Source organism: Vipera ursinii (genome assembly GCF_947247035.1).
Source record: "Vipera ursinii genome assembly, chromosome: 3".
Lineage (NCBI taxonomy): Eukaryota > Metazoa > Chordata > Lepidosauria > Squamata > Viperidae > Vipera > Vipera ursinii.
In genome coordinates this window covers 51,764,708-51,786,712 of record NC_139516.1, presented here as the reverse complement: position 1 = coordinate 51,786,712, position 22,005 = coordinate 51,764,708, and the positions used below count along the sequence as shown (strand labels likewise).

The window sequence follows — 22,005 nt, the reverse complement described above, 5'->3', positions numbered from 1 at the left end:
TCCATACAGGCAATATATGTATAAGAACTTACAGAGAGTCAGGCCCACTAATTCTTCTTTTTCTCAGGATGGTTTACTCACTCTCACAAATTACCATAGCAACCTTAATAACACAAGGTAGATGATGTGGATTATTCCAATGAAGATGTAGTCTAATTGCCAACAAGACATCTTCTGTTGTGGTCTGGATTTTTCTTTTAGCTTCTTGGATAAAGGCAATAATAAGAAGTACAAGCATAATGAAGAAGTATTTTCTTTATTTGGAAACTCTTGAGACTGCAAAAAGCTCAGTTGTGGCACACCTAGCTGGATTTTTTATTTTGGAAAGAAAAGCTAGTTCCACGTGCACTTGGAAAATTGATTTTGAAATAAATAAATTAGGGAAGTCATCATACAACCTCTGCTTCCTCAGCAAATTCCTTTGGGTCCCAGTAGCTTATCACCATATACCCTTCGCACATCTGAATAAGAACTGCTCTTTCTTCAGTGCCACCAAATTTAGAGCATGCTGACAGAATCCTACCCAACCCTATGTTATGAATCATATATATGGAACAGATTGTCAGTGCCCTGTTTGATTAAAACCTGTATAGGCTGGTATCATACGCTTGAAAGGAGTCAGAGAGCTGACCTTTGATCCCATGGAAGAAATTCTGTGCAGAATCCTATTAAGTGAGAGCCCTGATTTTTTTTAAGGCTTTAAAAATCAATGCCTGGTATTTCTTCCTCAATCCATGGGCAGAGCAATAAATAAATGTGCTTTCTTTGCTAATAACATAACATTTAGGGATATTGGCCTTAGGCCTTGTCTTTATCTTGTCTGTAACAACCTTGACCTGCCTACTGTCTATGAAGTGGAGCTATTCAATCCTTGCTGTTGGACACTTTCCATGCCTTGTCTGATGAGGTTCAGAAAAGCTCTTTTGATGTTAAACACAATTTTGTGATAACAATTGTATTGGTCTTTGAAGATGCATTTACAATCCCTGTCTCTGCTTAAAGAAGCTGCCAAAGGCCAACTCTGTCTGACTGATCAAATATTATCAAAATCCATCCCCTCCGAGCTTTCTTTTCTGACAAATCAATCTGTACTTTTTATTATTATTATTATTATTCTTTCAGGACCTGATAGCCCCATGGCTGCAATGAAGGATTTGACACAAGCCATGAGGAAGCAGCAAAAGGCCCTTGAGGAACGCCTGGAAGCCTGTTTGCAGGAACTACGAAGATTGTGTTTGCGTGAAGCAGTAAGGAGCCAAAAGAGTTGTAGAATTGTTAACCATATTAGGGATTTGTAAGGTGCAGTACTGCAGGGGGAAAAAACCATATCTGGAAGGTTTGGGATTCCACTGTCCAAAGAAATGAGAAGGGCTTTCTATAGAGATTGAGTGATACCTAGTCTAAGCGTGAAGATAGTGAAAGAGTAAAATGGATCTCACGAACACTTGGTCTGTGATAGAAGCTCATGCATCATTTAAGAAGTAGCTTGGTAAAGCAACTCAAGTCTTTTAATTAAATCTACAATTAAGAGTCTCCCTTCAAGTTTCTTAATAAACCTGATTAAGTACAGCAGCTAGTCAATATGTGAATATGAACATTTCTACCAAATAAAATCCGTCCCATCAAGCCATTGTTATCTTCTGTGACAATGTGTAAACGTAACTACAGAAAGTTACTAAGTTAATATCAAACTTGTTTCCCTATTGGGAATCTCCTCCAGAACATTCTATTATCTCTAGAATCTGGTTCTTCCCTTGGATCAGTTCATTGACTGTCTTCCTGTTTCTTTGTTGTTTGACTGATCACCAACTTATAAAAAGCCCCTTAAAAATACCGTAATTAGTTTAGAAATTATCTTGCAATGAATTCAGTCCTGGGTATTTTCCCAAGCATTCAATTTTTGGTCGTTCTCTCTGCCTGAAATTAACTGAAGGCTATTTAGAACATAAGAAAAAGCCAAAAGCTAACTGCATACCAAGCCCATTAAAATAAACGTGAACTTATTTATCTCCTTTTATTGACATTTTCAGGCTCGTTACTGAATGCAAATTCAAAAAAGTTAAATAAAATGTACTATGGTGCTGTGCCAAATAAATAGATTAGATATTGCCTGTTCCCCTTTGGCAATCAGCTTTAGCAGCAATCTTAGTTAAATTGCTACTTCAGGCAGCAGAGTAAATAGCATTCTATTTCCAAGTCAAGGTATTCAGTGCCCAAAGCCTATTAAATTGTTGTGGCACCGGAAGCAGAAAACCCCCCACAAAAATATATTTCCCCTCCTATCTGGCAGGAGAAATATATTAATAAATCAGTTAATAACAAATATGCTGCTCTTTCGTGATACTCAGTTCAGCTGCTTTATATTGCCTACCTTTAAGGCCCTCCTTGACTTGTGCTACTTCTACATTTTTTTTTTGGGCAGGAATTGACAGGAATGCTGTCTTCAGAATATCCTCTGAAAGCAGGAGAGAAGCCCCCAAAGGTCCGCCGTCGAATTGGTGCTGCTTTCAAACTGGACCAAAAGGCTATTCTTTCAGGAGCAGTAAGGCACCTTGCTTACAACTTTTTGGGGTTTAGAGAACGTGGATGACCACAAACATTTGAGTGACCCAGAAGGTTGTGTTGGCTGAATCAGCATGTAAATATAAATGGATTCCAGGAGGGGGGGAAAAACAAGTGAATTGCAATTCAGCCATGGACACAATTAGTTTGATTAGGAAAGAGGTTCTGGGAATCCCTGCTTGATATTCTGGCCTCCAAAGGTCCCTGAACAGGATTACCAGATCAGCATCTAATTTTGCTTGCTCTTGTAGTCGTGGGAACTTCTGCTGCTAAGGCTGTTTAGAATAGGGTGGAAGAAGGAGTAGCTTTGCAATGCTGGTGATCTTGGCTGAGTACAAGTCTGGCATCTCTATTTTCTTAACCCTGCTCTGCAGGGCTTTTTTTGTCATAGAACTCTCAGAACGGAGTTCCGGCACCTTTTTTGGATGGAACCTTGTAGGATAGGCAAGGCAGGTTGTATGACATGTGTGAGTTCCGGCACCTTTTTCTTTTACAAAAAAAGCACTGCTGCTCTGTAAGGACCTCTTGTTACTTCTTAATCTTTATTGGGCCATCTCAGCAAAGATCAGGCCAATGTTCTGAAACGGAAACATTTCTATAGGGTCAGACATAAAGCAAGAAAAAGTACTTCAATTATATAAAAGTAGCATTGAGGCTGAGAAAAGACGTTTCTTCCTCCTAGTTAGCTGCTTTGTACACCTGGATCATTTTGTACCTGCTATTCTTTTCATAGACTTAGGTGCTTCAGTGTAGAAAGATCCCAACACAGCCAGTCAAAATCCAATATACAGCATTTCCAACTTTTCAGCTCCAGTAGGAGTAAGTTGATGAATAAAAAAAGACAGGAATAACTTCAGATTCCAAGTGAAAGATACCTAGCAGCCAACTTTTATAGAGGCATGGTTTCTTTTATGCATAAAGCTCAGTCTCCCTTTGAAACCTAGTTCAACCAATCCAAGAAACCTTTTTTCTCTGTGGAAAAAGTTTGCATGGGATTTTTTTTTTACAAATTGTGGATTCCCAGTTTTAAAAAAAGTGTCTGAAAGTGATTCTCAGTAGAAAGTGAATGGTAGATAAATCATCCCAAAGGGATCTGGGAGCCTCGGGTTTCCTTCCTATCAAACATGTGGGATGCAGTGTCTCTTTTGCAAATAGTGTCTCTCTTGCCTGTGTCCTACGTTCAGTTTTATTAATCTAAGTAAGGATGGCATGTGGTGTGCTGTTTGTTCTCTCTATAAGTTCCCCTCAATGGGAGGCAGAGAGCGTGGTGCTAAATAAAATTGTTCTTTTGGAAGCCCATTGCTTCTCTTGTGTCTCACATGCAGAGTCACAGACATGCACTTGTACATTCACACACTATTCCAAGCTTTTTCCCTCTTAACCTCCAGCTCAATAAAATATTGCATACTACTTTGTGTTTCCTCCTCAACTATTAGGAACCTGTTATACTGGAAGCAGAACATATCTGCTTAGTCTGTAAATAGTTTTAACTCATCCGGTTTGCTAGTTCAGCAGGAGGCTGGGAATTTTGCCTTAGACATCGGTCCAGTAGAATAGACAAAAGAGCACACCCTTTTAACTGTAGATTACTTAAATCCAAAAATAATCACCACCTAAATCTTTAAATTGGATTAGCATCCCTACACTGCTTGTAAGCATGCCTTGAAAGAATTGAAAATCATTCTTTGTGATTGGTCTTTAATTATTCTAGCTAAAAAGGTGACAGGAGGATTAGATTTAGTGAGGGATCTGTCTGGTACCTTTTATGCAATATGGTCTTGGCCCATCATTTTCCATAACTCTAGCAACATGATAGTACCATCGCCTGCTTTTTATGCCAAGCATGACCTTTCCCTGTTTGTTTTTCCTTGTTTATTGAATTTTCAATATAAAAAGAAAATAATTGTTAGGAAAATTGATTTGAGACATAGTGTATTTTGCACACTAAGTCTTAGCATAATTACTTGAATCATAAAAATCTTTCAAGGGCAATAAGCCCTGAGGTTCTAGTTGGATTGTGAAGGGAGGTGCTATTTACAGAAGAATTAACTTCAGCCCAAATCCAATTAATTACCTTTTTTATACACTCCTATGCCCAAAGGAGCTTCATATTGTTCATCAACCTGTAGATTTTCTCACACTAAATGCTCACTGCATATTTATACACTTGTGCGTACATGCACTTATGTGCACATATGTGTATGGTACATACACGGGAATTCTGGAATCTTTTCTGCAACTGAAGACAGGAAAGATTCTATTTTTCAGCAGGCTACAGTTGCCTAGCAGATCCAACATGGATCTAACTGGGAGTTATTTTATTAGTTTGTGAGCCATTTCGATTGTTATTACTTACATTCCACAGATTTTTATAACGTGTTGCCTGGAACATGTCATAAACATCATTCATCTAGCAAATCTAACATACATTCCTTTTGTGCCAGAGACTTTTTTTTCTATGTGGAACAATACATTATGCTTTAGAACAGGGTTTCTCAACACTGGCAATTTTCAGATGTGTGACTTCAACTCCCAGAATTTCCAAGGTAGCATGCTGAACATGCTCATTTGAAAGTTGTTAAAACATTGATTTCCCTTCTTTTTCCCTTTTTATTTGTTTTCCTCATCCCAGACAAAAGCATCTAGCCTGAAATAGTCATTGAAACAACTGTTATTTCTCTCACACAGCAAAGATTTCCTTGCATGACCGGTGTCAGACCAATTTTTGTTGCACGAGCTTCACAAAACATGGCTGACATTGGCTTCTATGGAAACCCCCAGATCAGCTTACAATGACTAAGTGTATCACTAGAAAGAATTCAAAACATAACTAGGTAAAAAGGATGTATCGTATTTAATTATCAAGATGTCCACAAAAGGAGTCTTCGGAGCAGAGAATGGGATGATGATGTCAGATCTGTGCTGACTTCTTCAAGGAGTGACTCTTAAGTTCTGACACTATATATCCCCCTCTATTCTCTTTAAAAGGCCAGTCACACCACCCTTGCTAAGAACCACTCAGAAGAGGCAGATTTTGGAATATATTCTCCCTTCCTTTTCTCCAGGATCCGCTGAGCACATTAGAGAGAGATCTGGCTCTGCAGCTGCAGATTGCTGAAGCTGCTCGATGTCTTTCCAAAGAGGAAAATCTTGCCAAGCAGGTTCGAAAACGCCGGAAAAGTGCTGTTTTGAAAGAGGAAAAGAAACTGAAGGAGTTGGAGCAAGCGCTCAGTGAATATCGCCTGGCATCCAAACAGTCAACCCTGCTGAAGACCATTGCCCCAGCCTTAGAAGGTAAGCGGAGTCAATCTGGAGCGTGGTTATCTAATTCAGTACAATCTCTGAAATTCATTTTTGTAATTCCTGCAGCCCCATCCAGCTGCACCGCTGAATTTTTAATTCCTGCCATTTTGAAGCATGAAGTATATAAAAGCCAGGCATAAGCTTAGCACAGTCCTCAAGGAAGTAAAACAACTGTAACCCCTGCAACCAAATCCATCCCTGGCCCTGGTGTGTTAAAGTTGTGGTCATTTTGCATTGTTTTTCCTAGGGGCCACCCTTCTGTAATTTATACAAATGCTAGATTGAATGACTTTGAAATACTTTTTAGACGGCTTGGAAAGCAAAGCTGTAAGTACATATTTTGGCAAGCAAGCCTGTTTGTCTGTGAAAAGAAGGCCTGAAAAGTTAAAGATGTGATAATAATAATAATAATAATAATAATAATAATAATAATAATAATAATAATAATAATAACAACAACAACAACAACAACAACAACAAAACAACAACAACAACAACAACAACAATAACAATAATAATAATAATAATAATAATAATAATAATAATACACTCTACCAAGGTCAGGCTAATCAGTTTATTCTGTATAGCCACTACAGAGAATAAAATTAAAGCCCGTTTTGACTGAAGACCTAAAAACCAGAAGGGTAGAGGCAGACACAAGTCTCACAAAACTTTAAAGACTAATAGTTTTTCTTAAAATAGATTTGTTTCTCTTTAGGCTGCCACAAGATTCTTTGTTATTATGAGGAAGTAGATTTTGAAATTAGAAAGATTGTCAGGAAATGAGACAGAGGTTAGGATTAAGTACTTGTCCCTGTAAATCATAAGAAACAGGTTAAATGAACTTTTGACAGGCGGGGTTTGGGTGGAATTCATCCCAGTTCAAAGCAGGAAGCTGACCTTTTATGGCTTCTTCCTGCTGTGATAAGATACCAAGGGAAATTTTCTGTAAGTGGTTGCCAAAGAGAACTCAAGGAAAAAAACAAAACAGGGAGAGGCAGCTGGAGGAGGAAGCATGTAGAAGCCTGCTGTGAATGATTGACGCAAAGCTCTGTGGTATCAGATTTAACCCTTAATCAGTCACCTAGCTTAGCTTCCCAGGCTGCCCTCTCTAGCTGTGCTGGGACTACAGAATTCCCAGAAAGATGGCTAACAGGCACATTCCCTAGGAATTCTGAAAACTGTAGTGGAAACATGCCTGCAAGGCCCTGGGTAGTAGAAGGTTCACTGGTTCTTTTTTAGCCCCTGTCACTTACTTGACAGTGAGAACAGTGGAACAGCTTGCCTTCAGAATTTGTTCCATCACTGGAGGTTTTCAAGAAGAGATTGGACAAGCCATTTGTCTAAAGTGGTATAGGGTTTCCTACTTGAACAGACAGTTGGACTAGATAGAAGACCACCAAGGTCCCTTCCAACTCTTTTATTCTGTTATTTTTACAAAAAAAAAGAGTGCAATCCTGTGAACACTGAAATGAGAAGTAAGCTGTACTGAACTCAGTCAGACTTACTTGCACATAGAATGAACATACTTTGGACTTCAGTATTAGGCTCAATCCTTGCTAATTCCTTTCTTCCCTCCCAGTAGTTGGCTTTAAGTTTAAGTTTATTGAATTTATATACCGCCCTTTTCCCGTAGGACTCAGGGCAGTTTACAAGGTATTTAAAATGTCAATACAATACAAAAGTTAAAAACAACTAAAAATAATTAAATTTGATCCCTGAAAAATATAAAACCCCAATTAAAAACTCTCAGCCTGGGCCGGAGAGCTCAAAGAGCCAGGTCTTCAGGTCCCGGCGGAATGAGCGAAGGTCGGGGGCAGTCCTAAACTCCACAGGCAGCTGATTCCAGAGGGCAGGCGCCCCCACTGAGAAGGCCCTCCCCCTGGGTGTTATCCGCCGGCAGTCTTTTACCGGCGGCACCCTGAGGAGGCCCTCCCTGTGGGAGCGCACAGGACAAAGGGAACTTGATGCCGGCAGCAGGTGTTCCCTCAGATTTCCCGGACCCAAGCCATTTAGGGCTCCATCACCAGCAACTTGAATCTCACCCGGAGGGCAACCGGAAGCCAATGCAGCTCACGGAGTAGAGGTGTAACATGGGAGTATTCATAGTAGCTATACTACTATGAAAATAGCTATATTGAAAAAGACTTCATTGGATGGCTTCTTATATACCCACTTCATTGCTTTTTGCTCAAGAATCCCATATGGTAAATATTTGCAGATGAGAGCTTAGTGTTTTCATTTATATCTTGTACTATTTGTTTAGGGTATTTGGAACATAAAAAGGCAGCTTATTTTAAACAAGAACATTGAATACTGTCTATGCAGCTATTAGACACTCTCAGGGTTTCTAACGGGGGTCTTTCCCTGGAGTATCTAGAGTTAATCTGGTTTGAACCTATACACAAAAGGACTCTTTGTTTAATAGAAGGACAATACTTTGTGTAGATTGTGCAGAGATCTTGTTGACTGAATGAGATCATCTCTTCAGAGTCCATCTTGGCTGGACCATAAAAGGAAATTACTGGTTATTAACATCTACCTGTTGTTTCAGAGTGAACCCTATGTAAGTTCTTTGAAATGAATCATCTTAAGGACATTTCTCTCTGAACTGGATTATTGCCCTCAGGTCTCATCCACACAACATCTAAAGAGTAAAAGGAATTTTGAGCTATTAATTCCTAATTCGATATTTTGACTGTATGGAAAAAATGCTGCCTGAAATGCAAATCCAAATCCTTTAGATTAATATTAATTCGCTGTACCATGAACTGTTTCTTTGAGGAGGCTAGGTTAGTGTACATGAATACTTCTCCTTGAATGATGTGGTTTGGGTTATTGGAGTTATCCCAGTACTAATAAGATAGAAGCTTTTGTTGTCCCTTCTGTGGGTCTGCGAGGAATGTATGACTGCATATTTCTAATGAGTGTCAGTGTTCCTGATAGTTGCTTGGAAATCTATAGCTCAAGGGAAGCCTAATTGTTGATGTTTTCTCTGATGCCATGAGTAGCTCAAAAAGCACTGCTGAAATTGACAGAATCTTTAAGAAGAAAAATAGCAAAGAGACTTCTCACTTTTAATTACGTAGTGGGGGGTGTTTATGCTCAGTGGCCTCAGAATGTTGGCTGGGGGAGAAACATGGGAAGAGTGAATGAAATCCAATATCTAGAGTCCTGAATAGCAAAATGCTTTCCAGATCCCATTTACAGCAACTTTCCCCATTTCATCTTAAGGGTTTGGTGCCTCTGACGAACGTTCCTTCCTGGATGCGGCTGTGAGAGAAGAAGGCAAGTTCATTAAGTATGATCGTAATGGCTTTACTTGGGATGTTCTTCCCTTTGGATGCAGACTTGAAGTTGTTCTTAGGGCCTTCTTTTTCATGATAAGAATGGCCTTGAAAATGCAGCTTCTTTCATAATACATTTCAAGTTGATTGTGTACTGATTTTCTATGCTTTGGTATCTTTGAACACATTTTGTGACACCATTTTTTCATGGTAATGTAGTAACATTCATACCTATGCTTCGCTATTTTACATAAATATACTTCCCCCCCCTCCCGCCCCCCCAGTCAAATAGTGGTTCAGAGGGAAGGCTGTTTCCATAGCTCATCACACATACACAAAAAGACAATCTTTTTTTCCTCTGGGATGGTGAAGTTGTGTTTTTTAAAATAATAATTTTTCATCCTAGAGTTATGATGCCCAGGGAGGGAGGGGTTTTTTCAAGAATAGAAGTTTTGCCTTGCAGGGGTTAGTAAATAAACATTCAGTTAGCTATTTTAGTCACATTTTTTAAAAAATGCACAGCAAATAATCCCTCAGAACATTCTGAAGGTCACAACTTAAGGTCTGAGAAGCTACCAGAAATCTGTACTTTCGTTAAATTTAATATTTGTTTTTGGCTTAGATGTTCAACAAATAATGGCTTATTTAATAAGTTATGTTTCAGCAGTTTAAGTGCCCATCTCAGTCATAGAGTAACCACATTCCTCCTTTACCACAGTCTCCATGCACTCCATATTTTGCTGCTGTTGTTTTTATTTAATAACTTAATATTCAACTAAAGAGATTAGCCTGCAACATTGTACCAAGCTTGAAGGCAAGGAAGGATGTTTATTGTGGTTCTCAGTGAAATGGTCCAAGTGTGCCAAATTTAATTCCTCCTTTGATTTAATTAAGGGCTAGTAAGGGAGTGTAGAGGGACGCGGTGGCTCAGTGGGTTAGGACGCTGAGCTTGTCGATCAGAAGGTCGGCAGTTTGGCGGGTCGAATCCCGAGTGCCGCGTAACAGAGTGAGCGCCTGTTACTTGTCCCAGCTTCTGCCAACCTAGCAGTTCGAAAGCACGTAAAAATGCAAGTAGAAAAATAGGGACTACTTACAGTGGGAAGGTAACAGCGTTCCGTGTGCCTTTAGCGTCTAGTCAGGCCAGCCACATGACCACGGAGACGTCCTCGGACAAGCACTGGCTGTTCCACTTTGAAAGGGAGATGAGCACCGGCCCCTAGAGTTGGAAATGACTAGCACACACATGTGTGGGGGAACCTTTACCTTTACCTAAGGGAGTGTAGCTGTACAAAGTAGTTTAGCAAATGTTTAAAGGACTTTCAGGTTTGTGGTGACAAGCTATCATCCTCCTTTCTTTTTAAAGAAGTCCCAGTGGTGAATCCTCACCTTCCAACAAAAATTACACATTGGACCCAAATCCAGTCTCACCACAGTTCTTCATCGCAACTTTCCCCCCTTGGCTTTCTAGAAGATTCAACTCATCATCCAGCTGCCGAAGTGGAGTCTTCTCCCATCCAGAATAGCCCCTGGAAAGAAACTAGTTTGGATAAGCCCTATGAGAAGCCCAAGAAGTCGTTGGAGTCCAACAACATGCTGAGGTCAGACTTGTTCCCTAGATCTTTCTACTGTGCTTTTCTCTTTGTTAAGATGTCTCTATTTGATTTCAAAGAGTTGAGGTGAAATATATGTAAATCGTAATTTATAGAGAAGCAATACAATAACTTAGGGACGCGGTGGATCAGTGGGTTAGGATGCTGGAGCTTGTCGATCAGAAGGTCAGCAGTTTGGCGGGTCGAATCCCGAGTGCCGCGTAACAGAGTGAGCGCCTGTTACTCGTCCCAGCTTCTGCCAACCTAGCAGTTTGAAAGCATGTAAAAATGCAAGTAGAAAAATAGGGACCACTACGGTGGGAAGGTAACAGCATTCCATGCGCCTTTGGCGTCTAGTCATGCCGGCCACATGACCACGGAGACGTCTTCGGACAAGCGCTGGCTCTTCGGCTTTGAAACGGAGATGAGCACCGCCCCCTAGAGTCGGAAACGACTAGCACGCATGTGCGGGGGAACCTTTACCTTTACCTTTAATACAATAACTTGCAAAGTGTATTTGCAACGGTTGATGACCGGCAAGTTGAATTGAACTTTCTGGTTCGAATCTCAGCTTATTCATGGATTCTTAACATTATCCTTCTTTCCCCACTATATTAAATTTGCGCTAGTCTACCTTGTTACATCGTTTATTGAACAGATAAGAAAAGTGCCATCAGTATATTTTGTATCCTGGCTGTATTATTAACTACATTGATTAAAAATATTGATCACAGCGATAGAAGTCAAATGTTTATGATGGCTAATTTTTGCAAGTATCACTTACTTTTAAGATGTGCCTACAGATGAAATTATGAATTAGCATAGTAAATTGGTAGTCATGGATTTAGGGGAAAAGTTTGATTCATTTTGACCCTCTTGATTCCGTCAGTGGCAATATCCCAAAGGTGCTTTTTCAAAAGGCAACTGGACTTTGTTTTTCCTTCTCAGCTCAGAAGAAGCATCTTGGATGAGAAGCGAATCATCTTCAAGGAAAAACAAAGTCCAGTTGTCTTTTGAAAAAGTATCTTTGAGACAACCATGATCTGGATGACTGAGAATCTCCATAGACAATCAGTGACAATAGTATAGCTATTTTTTTTTTAAAAAAACAACCCTAATTTATATTTTGTGGCGATGCCGTGGTAAGAGCATTACCTGAAACTTTTTTCCAGCTCCTGCAATTCAGGTAGATGGAAAATTGGAGACATCCAAAGTATTTACCGGTCTTGTCCTGTCCCTTTAGTGTCCTTCTTTACAAGACAAATCCATTATAAGAATATTACAAGACAAATATGATGGAAGTTAATAGCTGGATAGTGCCAACATAACATTTTAATTTTGAAAAAGACACTTAAAAGATGCCAGCATGATTTGGCATATTACAGGGAAGAAGATTGTTCCACAAGACAGGTGCCATCATGGTTAAGGCCCTCTTCCATGTCAATTTCAAACAACAAATTCCTGTTTTCCCAAAAGATTGTACTGTAGATGCCTGGAAAGCTGATGTACAGGTAGTCCTTGATTTACAACGGTTCATTTAGTGATCATTCAAAGTTACGATAGCACTGAAAAAAGTGACATGACCATTTTCACACTGACCGCCATTGCAGCATTCCCATGGTCATGTGATCAAAATTCGGACACTTGGCAACTGGCTCCTATTTATGAAGGATCTAGAGTCCCTTCTGGCAAGCAAAGTCAATGGGAAAGCCCAATTCACTTAACAACTGACTTAACAACTCAGTGATTCACTTAACAACTGTGGCAAGAAAAGTCATAACATGGGGCAAAAGTCATTTAACAAACGTCTTACTTAGCAACAGAAATTATGGGCTCAATTGTGGTCGTGAGTCAAGGACTACCTGTACTTGAAGCCTTGTTTCAGGTAGCCTGGTGCCAAGGAGCTTGAAACTATATATATATATATATATATATATATATATATATATATATATATATATATATATATATATATATATATATATATATATATATATATATGTTTTCGTAGATTCTCGCGGGTGTCTGTATGTGTAGATCTAGAGTCTCGGGTTTCTTCCCGTGTTCCTTTCATCTTCAGAAAGTTGTGGCGACGTTTTGACGAAATCCCATCCGTCATCATCAGGCCGGAGTGTTCCTCCTGCTGCTTCCAGGAGCAATGCGTGGTCTGAAAGCAGCAGGAGGAACACTCCGGCCTGATGATGACGGATGGGATTTCGTCGAAACGTCGCCACAACTTTCTGAAGATGAAAGGAACGCGGGAAGAAACCCGAGACTCTAGATCTACATATATGTAATATCCTGAGTGTTGTGATTTGGTGTCCTGAGGAGTGGGCTCAGGACACCAAATCACAACACTCAGGATATTACAACACAACAAAAAACCCCACCCATTCAGAACACACCCCACCCAATCAGAAGACAGCCACGCCTCCAACCAGTCAGAAGACAACCACGCATCCACCCAATCAGAAGACAGCCACGCCTCCACTCAATCAGAAGACAACCACGCCTCCACCCAGTCGGAGGACACCCCCACCCAATCAGAAAGCAGCCACGCCTCCACCCAGTCAGAACACAGCCCCACCGGCAGTTGGATGGAAAGGAACAGCCAGACCACGCATTGCTCCTGGAAGCAGCAGGAGGAACACTCCGGCCTGATGATGATGGACGGGATTTCATCGAAACGTCGCCACAACTTTCTGAAGATGAAAGGAACGCGGGAAGAAACCCGAGACTCTAGATCTACACATACAGAGATCTACACATACAGACACCCGCGAGAATCTACGAAAACATATATATATATATATATATATATATATATATATATATATATATATATATATATATATATATATATATATATATATATATATATATATATATATATATTTGTTTTCTGAGGTTTTCGCGGGTGCCTGTATGTGGATCCTTGGTTTTTCGGGTTTTTCCCCGCGTAGAACTAAAGGTGTGGGCGCAACGTTTCGACGGAATCCCATCCGTCATCATCAGGCTTTAGCTTCCTTCTTCTGGGAGAAGCATGTGGCTGTTACTAACAGCACCTTCAATCTAGCTGGCAGCCCTGGTATCATATGCATATAATATGGGATGGAACTCCACTGGATATTCTGTCCTGTCCTGGTACTGATTGAAGCATCTGGCCTCTGCCCAAAGGCCAAGACAACCACATATGCAAGTAGTCCTTGACTTATGACTACATTTGGGATCAAAATGCTCTTTGACCCAGAATATCAGAGTTAGCTAAACCTGAGCAGTTGTTTTATTGACACCCATCAGTCTTCAGACTTTCCTTTTGCTTCTGTTCTGTTTCAGAAATAAAGGGGAAAGAACTACTTTTATAGCCCTTAACCAGTGGCCCTCGGTTTGCTTGTAGAAGAACAATGGTAACTGGGAAGTAGACAGAAAAACTGTTTCTTACTTTTTATCTCATTGTATCCTGTTATAGCACAGCAAGCATAATGTCCTCACCGGCACCCAGCCCTTCCCTTCAGAGGGCAGTTGAGACACATCTGTGTCACTTGGATCTGCCTAGGAAGCTGGAAGTAAGAAGACAGGCTGGTTCCAGTGCCCCTCCAACCCCAGAATTCCCAGGAAGGAGAGGACAGTCTCAGCTGATTAGGTATTGCAAAGCTTTAGGTACCATATATTAAAGCAGAGGTCTTCAAACTCGGCCCTTTTATGACTCATGGACTTCAACTCCCAGAATTCCTCAGCCAGGCACACTGGCTGAGGAATTCTGGGAATTGAAGTCCATGAGTCATAAAAGGGCCGAGTTTGAAGACCCCTGTAAAGCATTCCTATGGTTCCATGTGCTTTAAACATGCAGTTTAAACTTGCTTGTGATAAAGACACGTCCATCATCTGGCAAAAATTAACAAAAATATAAACAAACAAACTCAAAGGGCAGACTCAATGGACCACTAGGTCTTTTTCTGCCGTCAGTTTTCTGTGTTTCTAGGATTACCTTGCCTAACCCAACAGTGGATTTTGACAACAAGCACAACAGGCACTTTAAATGTTTATTGTAGCCAGAATAAATTAAATTCATACAATGCAGACCTTTATGTATCTCCCAAAATACAGAGCCTTGAGAATCTTAGCTCTCATTTTTAAAAAACTTCTAGTCTTTAATGCCTCTGAAGGTAGCTTTGCACAAGAGATTAGCGTTTAGCGAATAGTGTCAGCTAGAAGGAGGAGGCCAACTGAACATGTACTATAAGCAAAATAATTAAAATAAAGAAATATATGGACATTAGGGGAGGGGGAATTTGACTCAAATTGCAATTTTGATTGGGATGGAGAGAACTATAGATGGCATATTGCCCTGAAATGAGAGATGTGAAAGAAAGGTGAAACTGAATGTAAGTATGTCTGCTACTTGACCCTATTCATAGATCTATATAAATGGGTATAAAATAAAAAAGTAAGTCATCCACTAAAGAAGTCAGAAATATAGCCTTAAATATTTCCTTAGAACATGGGTGTCCAACCGTGGCAACTTTAAAACCTGTGGATTTCAACTCCCACAGAGATGTTTGGGCATCCCTCAGTTAAATGAACATTTATGGCATAGGCATGCAATGAGATACAGTAGGAAAGGCCAGTCATAAGTAGAATGCACTGTAGACAGAATGAAATGTATGGAAGTTCTGAACTCTACATTTTAAGACTTTTTGTGTTTAGCAACTTAAGATTTTGAGAAAATAGTGTCATGTTCCCACTTTTCCCCAGGATCAAACAAAAGAGCCATGGTGGCGTAGTGGTTAGAATGCAGTCCTGCAGGCTAACTCACTGCTCAGTCCAGGAGTTCAATTCTGAATGGCTCAAGGTTAACTCAGCCTTCCATCCTTCCGAGGTCGGTAAAATGAGGACCCAGATTGCTGGGGGACTGCTGACTCTGTAAACCACTTAGAGAGGGTTTTAATGCACTATGAAGTAGTATATAAGTCTAAGTGCTGTTTTTCTATTGCTGTTGCTCCTGACATTTGTAGTCTTAACTAGTTTATTCTGGCCCACAGGGTATGTTCAACTCGGGAAAGTTTGGAGTCCCGTGGAAGAAGTGCACTACCCAGGCGACGCCCCACCTACTATACCGTGACTGTCCCCGAGTTCTGTTTCTCTGCATCCAATCCTAAACCTGCTCTGAAAGCCAACTTTCACTCTGCTTCAGAAGATAGCAGTTCAGATGTCTCCAGCATCTCTTATACAACATCTGCCGGCAGCAGCAGCCCAGACATTTCCTTTATGAAGCCAGCATCTGTCGTGCCCAAGGAGGAGCCCACACAGCTGTTCCATAGCCAGGTCTGCAAGGGGCAAGAAGCAGAATACCACCGCCTGTGCCCTCAGAACCTGCGTTCAGGACCAGGTTTTTTCCCTGCCACAGAACACGTGCCCAGTAGCCACCTGACTGCTGGGAGAGAGCTCTGCCACGGTCGGCCATCTTTTCTCTCTGGCAGCCCAGCCCACTTTGCCTACAAGGAAGAAGCGGTGCCAGTTAGATTCCACAGGTCAGTTGTAGCCCACAGCAGGGTAGTTCGCACACCATCCCTGAAGGACTTTGTCCCAGTGGGTCCTCGAGTTCTCTCCAAGGCGGCAGTGACAGAAGAGTTAAAATCCTGGCACGAACGAACCCGTCTGCGCAACGCGCGTCCACATTCCCTGGATAGGCAAGGGGCTTTCCGTGTGCGCAGTGTGCCAGGCAGAGAACTGCATTCTCCGTGTTCCTTTGGGCATCAAATTCAGGTAAGACTGTATAGCAGCTCTAGGGAGAGGTGAACCAGCATTTTCCTAATTCTCTCCCACCTTGTCCTAAGCTGGCAGCTTTCCTACAGCAAGGACGGTGAATAAAGTAATGGGTTATGTTAGCCAGTGTTGTTGAACTCCTAAAAACCCACATTAGGAGTGGGCCAACTCCAGTGCTGGCTTACACCATCTGGACACACAAGACAAAGCAACTAAACTTAAGTAAATGGAAAACATGGTGGAGGAGTGCTTTCTAACTGAATTTGATGGATGCCAACAAAAATGGAGAACAACCCATGATGTTGTCTACCACCAATGCACGTTCCTTTTGGATATAAATACGAAGATCAAGAAATTATCAAGGGAAAAAAATGGCTTTTTATTCTTTTTGCAAACTTTCTCCTCCTGCCTCTCCAAATTTGGGAGACAGGAGAAAAAGAGCTTATGCAAATTTCCAATTATTTTTGTTTTAAATGATATGTTAATTCATTAAGAGGTGAAAGAAATTTAGATATGCTTGGAAATGTGTCAACTCAAAGAGTAAACAAACACATGAAACAATAAGAAAGTTTGTCTCAATGTGGGCTAGCTTTCCTTATTTTCAAAAGATCATGAAATCTATAAAATAGCCAAAATCAAGGGTCAAAAGAAGTAATATCATTATAAACACTTTTTAACTGCATAACAAAGCATATTTTTATAAGCAAGCTAACTTATTTATGTAGAACAGGCGTTATGATATGAGAGCTTGATATTTGTAAAATCTGTTAGAAATTAAGAATTGCATACATTTCTATCTAGGTAAAGGTAAAGGTAAAAAGGTTCCCCCACACATGCGTGCTAGTTGTTTCCGACTCTAGGGGGCAGTGCTCATCTCTGTTTCAAAGTCGAAGAGCCAGCGCTTGTCCGAGGACGTCTCCGTGGTCATGTGGCCGGCATGACTAGACGCCAAAGGCGCACAGAACGCTGTTACCTTCCCACCGTAGTGGTTCCTATTTTTCTACTTGCATTTTTACGTGCTTTCGAACTGCTAGGTTGGCAGAAACTGGGATGAGTAACAGGCGCTCACTCTCTAACGCGGCACTCGGGATTCGACCCGCCAAACTGCCGACCTTCTGATCAACAAGCTCAGCATCCTCACCCACTGAGCCACCGCGTCGCTTTCTATGTACTTCCTTCCAATTTCTGTTTTTCCCTCCATTCATGATTTTCTGGTTATTTTAACATTTCATTATGTATTTGATGTATGTGCTACCTGACACTAGAATGACTCCGGGCAGCTCACTATGTAGCTTTTTTTTTTTAAAAAAATATAGATTAAAAAAGTCAAATTAAAAAAACCCAAGGTAGATAAAAAAGAAAAGAGTGAATTCTGCCAACCACTCAAAAACATACACAAGCACACCACAAAGAGCTTCATCCACCTTAGCCCAGGGCCTGAGAGAACAGACAGTTCTTTAAGATTAGAACTGTGCCTTCTATTATTGTGCTGCGGAGTTCTTGGTGCTCTCTGAGCTTGGTTGTTTTCTTGCAGACGTTTCATTAGCAAACTAGATAATATCATCAGGGCAGATGTTGTTACTTAGTTTATTAATGAAATGTCTGCAAGACAACAACCAAGCTCAAGGACCACTCAGTTCAACCGTGAGCTTGTGATACCACCTTTCCTAAAACAATATTTTAAAATGTCCTTTTCCAAGTAACAGATGTATGCAGTAAGAGGAGTTGATGTTCAGTACACTTATGGGTCATCAATGTCAATAGGAATTGCTTAAGCCTATGGCAAAGAGTGAAATGATCAGATGATAATCACTAAACTTTGCCCACTGTACTTCCACTGAACTCATCCCTGATTTGATAAATTGCATCTGTTGTTCAGTTTAAGTTTATCTGAGACTGGTTGTTTGCTGGGAAATGGTTAAACTGCACCCAAGTTCGGTTGTTTTGAGCAGCCTTTCTGAACCTAGTGTCTTCTGGAGACTTGGTCTTCCACAATTCCATACTAATTCTTTTGGAGGGCATCTGATGGAAAAAGCTGGTCAATTGCTTTTGAGGTTTATAGCAAAGGCGTTGCCAGCTTAGCTGAATTTGGTTGATGTCAAATGGCTACACAGAATCAGACCTGGTTATTAGTTGGGTTCCAGATCATCAAAAAATAAAATAAAAAATCCAAGGCTGTAAGCTAGATTGAAAAGTTGAAAAAGTCTTGAAAGAAGGCAGTGGCAAATTTTGTGTGGTTGACAAGAATGATCCCAATTTCTGTCCATTCTCATGTGGTCAACAGTTGTCAAGTTGGACTTGAGGGAATATTTTTATTTTATCTTTGTCAGGGCCGAGGATTCTGGGAATGCTTCTGCCACCTACTTTCAGAAAAGTAGCCATTGAAAGAAATCTGTGTGGCATGGATATTTTTTGTTTGTTTGTTCTGGATTTCTCCCCCCCCACTCCAGATGTGTGAATGTTTCACAAGGAGTAAAACTTTCATCTCCTTGGACATCTCCCTTGCCTGGAGCGCAGGCCCACACCATGCAAGCATGAGCTTGCCCTTGGTTTCCTCCTCTCATAATCCCTAATGCTTACCTTCCACTCCTTTGAAACAGAGCTGCAAAATTGTTATCCTAGGAAGTGGTTGCATGAGCTAGAAAGGCAGGTTCTTGAACAGCTCACTGCATTTTTCCCCCCTAATCTGTTTTAAGTAGAACACCGAACCCATGCAGCGATGTCACGGGAGAGTAACCCTTCACAATGCTCTCATCACCAGTGCTGAAAGTCCATTGTTAAAATCACGTACTTAACTAGATGGGTCGGTTTGTGAGCTTCGAAGTTAAGAATTCTAGATACAAATTTGTTCTACGTTCAACTGCGTGAAATCTGCTTCATGTTTATCAGCCTGAGAAACATTGCTTGCCCCGTGTGGGCATCACATTAAATGGCCTTTAGTCTACAAACTGATTTCATATTACATATGCTGGTCTTTTAAGATTCTCCTAGTGCAGGGGTCTTCAAACTTGGCCCTTTTATGACTTGTGGACTTCAACTCCCAGAATTCCTCAGACAGTGTGCCTGGCTGAAGAGTTCTGGGTGTTGAAGTCCACAAGTCATAAAAGGGCCAAGTTTGAAGACCCCTGGGCTAGTGCTTCTTGCAATTGCCACAACAGGCTAATGTAGCTGATCTTCTGGACCGTCTGGCCTGTTACTCAGGCCATTAACTGTGAATGAAAATGAATAGAAACCTGGTGGGTTTCACTTCAGTTGTGAACTATTTCAGGTATTAACAAATTAGCAGAGACATTCCCTATTCTTGCTGTTTCCTGAGCTCTCATATCCATAGTTGTTTAAATGTACAGCACTGCAAATAGAATGGGAAATTCTAAAACATGAATTAATAATCTGTAAGCCCCATGCAGCCAGCCAGTTGCCACTTATTGCCATCTTCCCGAATTTTCTCCTAAGAGGTGCTACTGATTTTAGAGGGGAGTACATAAAAATGATCCACCTGTTACACCATCTTCTCTAAATCAGTCCTGATGTTAACATGCAGGCTGTTGGGCACACAGTTTAAGGCAGAAGTTAATGTAATCCTATCTATTTGTCACATACTTTTTCCCTCTCTCTTAATAGATTAGTTTCTTAAGAGGCAGTTAAATGGTTAGTTCCCTTAGATATTGAATTATAACATCTATCCCATTGCATTTCTATGGCTCCACATTACTGTGATTTTATTATGGTTTTATCTTAATTTAATATTTTATCTCCTATATTGTAGTGTGTGTGTGTGTGTGTGTGTACACATACACACACTGATGCTTACAAATACACACATACACACACTGATGCTTTACTTAAACTAAATTTGTATAGCAAAGATTGCATGATCTCTGTAGATGCCATACGCTAAATAAAAATAAAATAGATGAATTATAATGGTAGTAGAATAAACAGGTAATGGGAAGCCTTGCTAAAATAACACTTTTATTAAAGGTTTTCTTTTGAATTTTCAGGTACCTCGTGTCCATATCCTCAAACGCTCTCCTGAAGGAGCCCCTGTGCAGGTCTACGTCCCAGAAAATGGAGAAATCATTACTCAGGTTTAGATGTTGCTAGACCCTGGCAGCATGAGCAGGATGATTACCTCTTAGGCCCTTGTCTGGGAGGGGAAGAAGAGGCCTTAATTCAAGTCTTGACATGTTCTTGCATCTTGTATTCCTTCTATTTAGAAGAGAAACTTTGGGACTTGTTCTGCAAGCTACGTGAGATCATGTTCCTATGATGTTGATACAGTGTACTGGTGACAACAGAAGTTATGTTTCTTGTATTATATGAAATATAGATCAGAGTAACTAGGGTTTGTCTGCCTATTTATTCTCTCCTAGGTCTGTGCTGGAAACAGAGTGTCTATAGATTATGGAAATGAAATTGGGGTAGGATTTTTGTAGTCAGAGCTATTTCTGACTACAACTTACTTTCTGGGGGAAGTAGAATGTACGTGTACCTACACAAGTTCCTTCCCAATTACTAGATTTGCCTTCTTTGTTCCTAAAGAAAGCTACCTGATGCAGCCAATGGTCTGCCTTAGTGTACTTCATACTCCGCTCTGTTATTCTCCCTTTTTTTAGACTAATGGAATTCACAGATCTTGCTGCCTCTGTGAACCTGTTTATGAATCCTTGTTTTCAGTTTTGTATTAAAAAGAGGCCCATTTTGATGGATGAACTATGTAACATATTGCTCAATTTTTGTATGCAATCCTCATTAAATTATGGAAGCAGAGGGTTGCCTATATAGAACAAATTGCACGTCACATAGTTGATAATCATCTAGCACCAAGCCCAGCTTTAATTTTATAGCAGAAGAGATTGATGACCGGTTGGTCAACTGTAAGAAAACAAGTCACTATTCACTGACCTCTTTGGCAAGAAACAAGATGGTTTACACAAAGACATACTCAGACCGTTAAACTTATGGCCAGAAAGTAGTTTTATAGGTTAATAAGGTGTGTAATTCAACAATAAACTCAGCAACCTTAGAATTGAACAACATGTGTGTGGAGTATTTATTTATTTATTTATTTATTTATTTTATTTATTATTGGGACTTATATGCCGCCCTATCTCCTGAAGGACTCAGGGCGGCTAACAACAATAACATACAATAAATACAGAAGTTAAGATAAAATTAAAATTAAAGGCCTCTGTACAATAAATTAAAATTAAAATAAATTAAAAATTAGAGTTAGAAAATTAAAAACATAATTAAAATCCCTGTCAGTCCAGGTCAGCCAGGTGGAAAAGGAGTGTTTTCAGGCCGCGGCGAAAGGACTGGAGTAACTAACCTGGGATGATCTATACCTAAATGGAAACACTTGCTGGGCTGTTTTTATTCCAAAGATGGACTAAAACATAGTTCCTCTGGGTACAAGTGGGTCAGGGAGGGGAGGAGCAGGGAAAAGCCAAGTTTGAAGGCATATGCAAACTTTTGCGGTGACAGTGACAACGTAG

General features: G+C 40.4%; 1 protein-coding gene across 1 annotated transcript in view; it reads left to right on the top strand.

The window, feature by feature from the left end:
* INAVA (innate immunity activator) overlaps positions 1-21,515 on the top strand; it is a 34,837-nt gene extending 13,322 nt beyond the window's left edge. The window contains exons 3-10 of the mRNA XM_083357663.1: positions 1,123-1,247; positions 2,423-2,542; positions 5,628-5,856; positions 9,100-9,140; positions 10,476-10,750; positions 14,211-14,384; positions 15,784-16,507; positions 20,509-21,515. Of these exons, the coding sequence (XP_083213789.1) occupies positions 1,123-1,247; positions 2,423-2,542; positions 5,628-5,856; positions 9,100-9,140; positions 10,476-10,750; positions 14,211-14,384; positions 15,784-16,507; positions 20,509-20,601 (1,781 nt within the window). The 3' untranslated portion in view covers positions 20,602-21,515. The remainder of the gene's footprint in view (positions 1-1,122; positions 1,248-2,422; positions 2,543-5,627; positions 5,857-9,099; positions 9,141-10,475; positions 10,751-14,210; positions 14,385-15,783; positions 16,508-20,508) is intronic.
* Positions 21,516-22,005: the final 490 nt, after the last annotated feature.